Source organism: Atta cephalotes, assembly GCF_000143395.1.
Source record: "Atta cephalotes unplaced genomic scaffold scaffold00005, whole genome shotgun sequence".
NCBI classification, from domain to species: Eukaryota; Metazoa; Arthropoda; class Insecta; order Hymenoptera; family Formicidae; genus Atta; species Atta cephalotes.
This window is the reverse complement of record NW_012130069.1, coordinates 602583-609781: the sequence shown is the minus strand read 5'-3', so window position 1 is coordinate 609781 and position 7199 is coordinate 602583. Positions and strand designations below refer to the sequence as shown.

The window sequence follows — 7199 nt, the reverse complement described above, 5'->3', positions numbered from 1 at the left end:
TATAGTAGTTAGTACGTAGTAGTATATATATATATAGTAGTAGTAGTATATATATATATATATATATATATATATATATATATATATATATAATTATAAATTTAATTATATATATATATATATATATATAATTATATATATATAATTTCGGAAAAAAAAACGGCGGAAGCAAAGATGTACACTTAATATATATAATTACAAATATTTTTATATTTTATTAGTTAACATTAATATTTATTTTCATTCATATTTAATTTATATATTTATAAATAAATTATTTTTATTAATTTAATATATTCTATAATAATCTATAAAATTAATATTTATTAATTAAAACAATCTTATCATTAATTTAATTTTTTTCAATATTTTTTTATTTTCACATGTCATTTAAATTAAAATAATTTTATCATTAATTTAATTTTTTCCAATATTTTTTATTTTCACATGTCATTATACGTCTTAGATGAGGAAAAAATACTGAATAAGAGACTCATCTAATAAACTATTTTTATCAAACAACAAATTAATGATTTAAATGTACAGAATGATACGGAATTGTTGGACAAAGCTTATGATAACATAATTATGTTTAAATGACACGCTCATGTATTCTATATGTTATATGTTACTTGTATTGTTGTCTTATTTTATCAGATGAAACTTGATGTTCGACGCATAAACAGCTTAATAACGTTTCAATGATCATGTAAGGCCCAGTTTCACGACTCACGATTAACTCTTAATCGAAGTTCAACTTAATTCTTTTTTCAATTCTAAAATTGGAAAGAATGAATAAGTTGAACCTCAATTAAAAGTTAACTGTAAATTGTGGAACTGGGCTTAAGTCAGAAAACATTTTTTAGTCTATTATATAATGACTCGATAAATTTATTGTATAGTATATCAGGAAGTACGATGACATCACTGTTACATTACTGTTACATTACTACTCTTAGATGACTGAATTGTGTTAATTAACAATTTACATGGAGCATTGATAAAGATCCAAAACAGAATCGAAATGTCTGTGATTATAATTAAGATTAATTTAAATAAATCAATCTTTACATTGTCATCCTGTATTGATTCTATTAAAGTCAAATAAGCATTATTTGATTATATTGATTTATCTCAATCAAGCTTTAATATTTAATTTATTAATTATATTGATAACTTAATGCAATCATGGGATAGAGTTCTCGAAAATAATTATTGTAAAATTTATATGAAATCTCTATGTATAATCCGATAATTATTGGGTTCGTGCCGATTTTGAAGGAAAATTAAAACGCATAAGATTTAAATTTTAGTATGCTTATATATTTATTAAATTATGTAGGTTAGTCGACACTTTCCGGACAATCCAATACATACAATCACGAGAAATTCATAATATTAAATTAAATCATATATTTTATCAAATAACTTCATAATTATGTAGTAAAAAAAATTATTTTTTCAGATGAAATCATATGAAATCCGTGAGACACTATTTCAACTAATGGTTATTTTCTCGTATCAGTGTGCATAAGTTTGTCGAATTCGTTATTAGGTGATATTTTAAAATGCTAATATGATTATATGCTAATATTTTGAAAACATGTACTGATCTGCTCCTAAAAAAACTTGTCAGATGAGAGAAGATGACCATGAAAGTCATTTTTTCACTGAACAATGAATATTTAAAATTAAGAGGCACAAATAATTTTCATTTACACACAATGCGTGTTTGTCATATACTAGTCATTGATGCCTTCTCATTTGAAATTTCCTCCTGAAATAAGATTTATTGTTGATCAATTTCGATTGAATTTAGTTTTCTTTATTGAAAATAAGGTAAAAATATCGATCATATTTAGAATTACGCAAATATGTATTTTAAATAAAATAAATTAAATGAATTATTTAATATTTATTATTCCAAATAGTTTCTTATGATCTATCTCTCACCAATTTGTGAAATTAAATTTGATATTATATTTTAATACATATTAACAGTATCATAATATGTAAATTATACTAATAATATTTTCTTTTTGATATTATACATGCATTACATACAGCTTCGAACATTGGCGAACCTGATAGTCATGATGAATGAATATCCAGATATGAAGTGTACGATCGGAGGAAATTAATTTCAAATAGGAAGGCATCAATGATGCCTAGTGTACAAATAAGCAAAATAATTTTTTGGGGTTTTGTTTCTTAACTTTATTTTTATAAGTAAAACACATATATATAATGAAAAAATTTTTATTTAATATTATCTTAGAATAAAAATGAAATAAAAATGACAAATTACTCTGCAAAAGAGTACAATTTCTTCATTCTCTAATGTTATTCCGTATGTATTTTTTTATTTATGCGTACCCACATAGCATGAGAAGCTCATAAAATTTTTGTAAGCTTTATTTTGATTCGTAGGCAGCTCTTTTTAAGTTCTCTGAGAGCTTAGCAAAATGAATTCCCTAACTGGAGTTTATTTAGTCGAATTTTGTAAACTCCCTGACAGCTCAATATGAACTCTCGAGTTCGTTTTGTCGAATTTTATAACTTCCCCGAAAGCTCAGCTCAAGTGAACTCTTTGGGAAGATTTGAAACTTTGTGCTGTGGATATTAGATTATAGATTTTGAATAAAAAATAAATTTTTTAAAGTTAATTTTTCATTGGAACGCGTATTTTTTTATAAATTTCAAAATTGTAAGACTTCATGTCACGAATTGAAGCATTAAAAAAAATTTAAACTTTATTTTTATTTTTAATAATTAAATTTTATTGATTTGTTAGAAAATTATAAATTTTTAAACATATCACTACCATATTCGCATTTCGATTCATATATATTTATATATATTCATATATATTCGATTCATATATTTTTGCAAAAGTAAAATATTTAAATAGATTTGTAAAATTATGTATAAATCTTTTATTATAATAATTGAGAAAGCTACATGAATTTTTAAATATTTTTTGAACCATTTAATCTATTAAAAACACTTCGGATATTAACGATCCCCATAAACTTAATGAATATTACAAAAATGTATACGTGGCGAAGATAGTTTTAAATAAGAAGTATCTTATTTACAGAATAAGAGTTATTTACTATCTTACTTATGATCGCAAGAAAAGAAATAAAAATTATAAAGGCTCAGCACGCACTTTTACATTTAAAATCTAAATACTAAATATATTTGAAAATACTAATAACGCCATAATATTATATGAGATGAGATTGTTTTGAAATTTAGTTTAATAACGCACATAATTGTAAAACAATTGTGAGAACATAATTTAAAACATAATTATGAGAAAAAATAAAACGGAAATGGAAAAAAATTTTAATTCTAACAATAAAAATAAACAATCCGTTCAAAGTTAATAAGAGACCGATGAAGATGCCAGATTAAATTATAATACCATTAATCATCTTTCATAATGCGTAATTTTCTTTATGAACATTTCGACTCTCTTTGGAGAGGAGTCCTCTTCAGCAATGTTACAATTCTTAATTCATCTTCATTGAACCTTTCGTAAAATTTCAAAGCTTCATGGACTTCCCGTTTGAAAATCCACTGCAGTTGGGTACTGATAGTAGTTCACCTTCATCAATCTTGACTCTTATTAGCCTTGAACGAATTGTTTATTTTTATTTTTAAGTTTATGAGTATGTTAAAATTTTATATTTCAAACAACAATATTTGAAAGATTAGTGTAATTACCGATTAAACGGTTATGCGAAGAAAAAATTATGAACTTGCAAAGTAATATATTTTACACTAATATATTTTAATACAAACTAATTATACAAAACAAATTTTAATGTTGTATCTTAATTGAGTTATCAGAAATAAGTATGTGAACTGCAATTAAATTTATATAACTGTCAATGTTAAAAATTGTTATCATAAAGTACACACATACATACTATCAAATTGAAATATTTTGAAAATTGTTTTCCTGTTAAAATTAATAAAATTAATAATTTCATATCTTTTATTTTTTGTAATAACATTATTTAAAATCGCTGTAAAAGAAAAGGCTATTATAAAAAAATAAGATATGTGAAATTATCGATATTTTATTGATTTTAACAGGAAGATAATTTTCAGAATTTTAAATCATCTCAGAAAAACATATTACAGTTCAGTCGCTGATCGAGCACTCATCATCATTTTGCAAAATGGTGCAACAAGAAGCCGTGATCGTAAGAAACGCTATAAAGCGTTATGAGAAAGGACAGTTGGTGTTTGACGGTCTGAATATGACCGTTTCAAAAGGTTCCATGTAAGTAACCATTTTTTATGTGTCAATATAAAAAAATGAGTTCTCTTTTTATTCATTTTCGAAAGTTGTAAACAAATAAGTTGTAAAATAATAATTCAAATTTTTTTGAAAGAAATAATTAAAAAGATGCCGCAGGAAAGAAAACGATGCAATGAAATTCGCGATTACACGTGCTATTTTTAAACCTACATACACAGCATATCTTTTACCCAACCTGATACTAATTTCTTCACCTTCGATATATGGGAAATTGCCTGAAATTGTCGTCACGCACATTTCCGCGTACATTCACCGATTGCTTAAATTGCCGCCGCTTGCAAAATACACGATAGAATAATTGTATAACTTTCTAACGAATATTTAGATAAGAAAATCTTTTGGAACCTATTAGAATCATTATAATTTTATCTCAAATTTGTATTTAGTTTCTAAAAGTATTTCATTGTATATTATCATAACGCTTATCAAGTCGCTGGCTAAATGTATTAAATTTATTAAAAATAAGTTTTTGTAAAAAAATGAAAATGTGTCAGAGATATATCTATTTAGCATTCTGCAATATTTAAAAAATCATGTACAAATCTCAAAGTACACTAAACAATTAATAAATAAACTTTCTAAACAACCCAAAAGTCTAAAATTGTGATATAAGATCTTTAAGTCTTTTAGATAAAAAACGTCTTATAACGTGATTTCAGATACTTGTTATTGTCTGGGTTGATTCTTTTTAATATATTTTATTTACTGATGATATATTCATAATGACTATATTCATAATTTTCGAGTCAAAGCAAAATTCTTATTTAAATGCATGAATAAGCTAAAAAAACTTGATCACATGTCTAATTAAAATTTAACCTGTAATTAAATATCTAATTAAATATCTAATTAAAATATAATCTGTAACTATTAATGATCTAATCTTACATGTTATTAACATGTTGCCTAACAAATATATATGAAATTCTCTTTGCATTCAATTATAATGCTTGATTAAAATTAGAATATCCGAGAAAATGTGTTTGATCCTTTTGGCAATATTTCTATAGACTTATTCGTTGGCAAGACTTCATCCATTGACTCTAGAATCTCGTTTATCGCCGAGCCATCTGATTTTATCTCCTTCCTCTTATTAAAATAATGATGCTTATCAGAGATGTTTTTTGATAGGTGTCTATTTTTCTGTTTTTCGTTTTTATTCAAAGGAGTAAGAATTTGAAGAGTTCTTCGAAAAGGAGTTTTTCGGATGTATATTATATTTTTCAAAGATCCCTGCGATGAAACATCTGTTCCAACATTTCGTTGATCAATCTCTTGCAAAGTGCTTGTAATGTTCTTGTTTGATAAAAATTGAAAAAATATTTGTTAGTTGATTAAACTGTTTTCTATGATGTTTCATATACTCACCACGAATATCTATGAATTCTTTTAATTTTGAGATAATTTTGTTTTTGATGAGATCTTCATCTTGAAATGTTTTTATTTCAGAAAAAAATGTATCATTAATGATAGAAGTGTCCTTAACATCGGTAGGAGTATTTAATGTAAATTTTTGATTGATTGGTATAATAGTGAGATTCTTGGTATCATCTTCGGCATGTTTTAATTTCTGATGATTCATAATTTGTGTTTTTTTTCAGATGTTTTATTTCAGATGTGTCATTTGATGTATTCATTGGAAATTTATTTATATTCATTTTAGTCTTAGTTTCAATAAGATTGCTTTTATTTTGTTTAATTAAGATTGTTTTTTCAACATTTTCAATGCTTTCACTGTTATTTTCGTCTTCTGAAATATATTTATCATCCTTCGATTTCTCATGTTGTTGATTACCTGTAACAAAATTTTCTAAAAAAAATTCTGCTTGTCTTTTAAAATTCAAAAGTCGCCATTTTGAGATATAATTGAGATCGTCGTAAAATTGCTGCCATTTTAAATCAAACAATTTAATCAACCACAATAAAATTTTGGTGTATTCAAGAGACAACTCATTGTTTGAAATTAATCTCTTCATTTCCATTACAAATTCGAGATTAGAGATCACCCAAGACAATGCAAAATCATCAAGGTTTATAGAGTTCTGATCTTGGGCTATAATAACATATGGTAAAATTTCATAGGCGTTTGAATTCTGATGAGTCAATCTTTTATAGCTGCTGCCATATTCTTGCATCAGCAATACCACGCGCCGCAACATATTTCGAACGTTATTTCTGATCTACACAAAAAGTGTCACGTTTAATTATTCATAAAGATTAAATTTATGCAGTTTAATAATTTAATGTTTTAATAAATTTCTATGCATATGCAAATATTCTATGCAAATATTCTTCATAAAATAAATTTATTAATAAATTAACTAATTTGTTTAGGAAATATGAATATATTATAATATGATGCTCTTTGTTATGAAATCATTGTTACATGCAGTTTCTCAAAATGTTCTGTTTTTTTTTTAAGTTTTCTTGTGTAAGACTATTCGTCGATTATGTTAACTTCAAAATTACTTTGTTGAATTTTACCTCTGAAAAAAATTTAATTCATTAATAAGATAAAGTTTAGTAAAAATTCTTTATATATTTTAACTTATATACATAAGAGTATCTCAAAATTATTGAAAATATCCTTTTTATAATAAATTCTTTAAATATCAAAAATTAATTTTTTTTGTAACAAAAACATTGAGATTTCTATTTAATATTAATTGTGTGCATTACATAATAATCTTTGTAATAGTACACTGTGCATTATATAATCTTTGTAATGTTACATGTCAAATAAAGTTTCTAAAAATAAAAACGTAAAATAAAAAATTTCCAAAATTAATTAGAGAAGTAGAGGAAAGAGAGAGAGAGAAAGAGAGAGAGAGAGAGAGAGAGAGAGAGAGAGAGAGAATATATT

At 24.5% G+C, this 7199-nt stretch overlaps 1 protein-coding gene across 1 annotated transcript in view; it reads left to right on the top strand.

The window, feature by feature from the left end:
• Positions 1 to 4160: 4160 nt before the first annotated feature.
• Positions 4161 to 7199, top strand: part of LOC105626233 (ABC transporter G family member 20-like) — an 11683-nt gene continuing 8644 nt past the window's right edge. Inside the window, exon 1 of the mRNA XM_012207538.1 lies at positions 4161 to 4297. Within this exon, the coding sequence (XP_012062928.1) occupies positions 4194 to 4297 (104 nt within the window). The 5' untranslated portion in view covers positions 4161 to 4193. The remainder of the gene's footprint in view (positions 4298 to 7199) is intronic.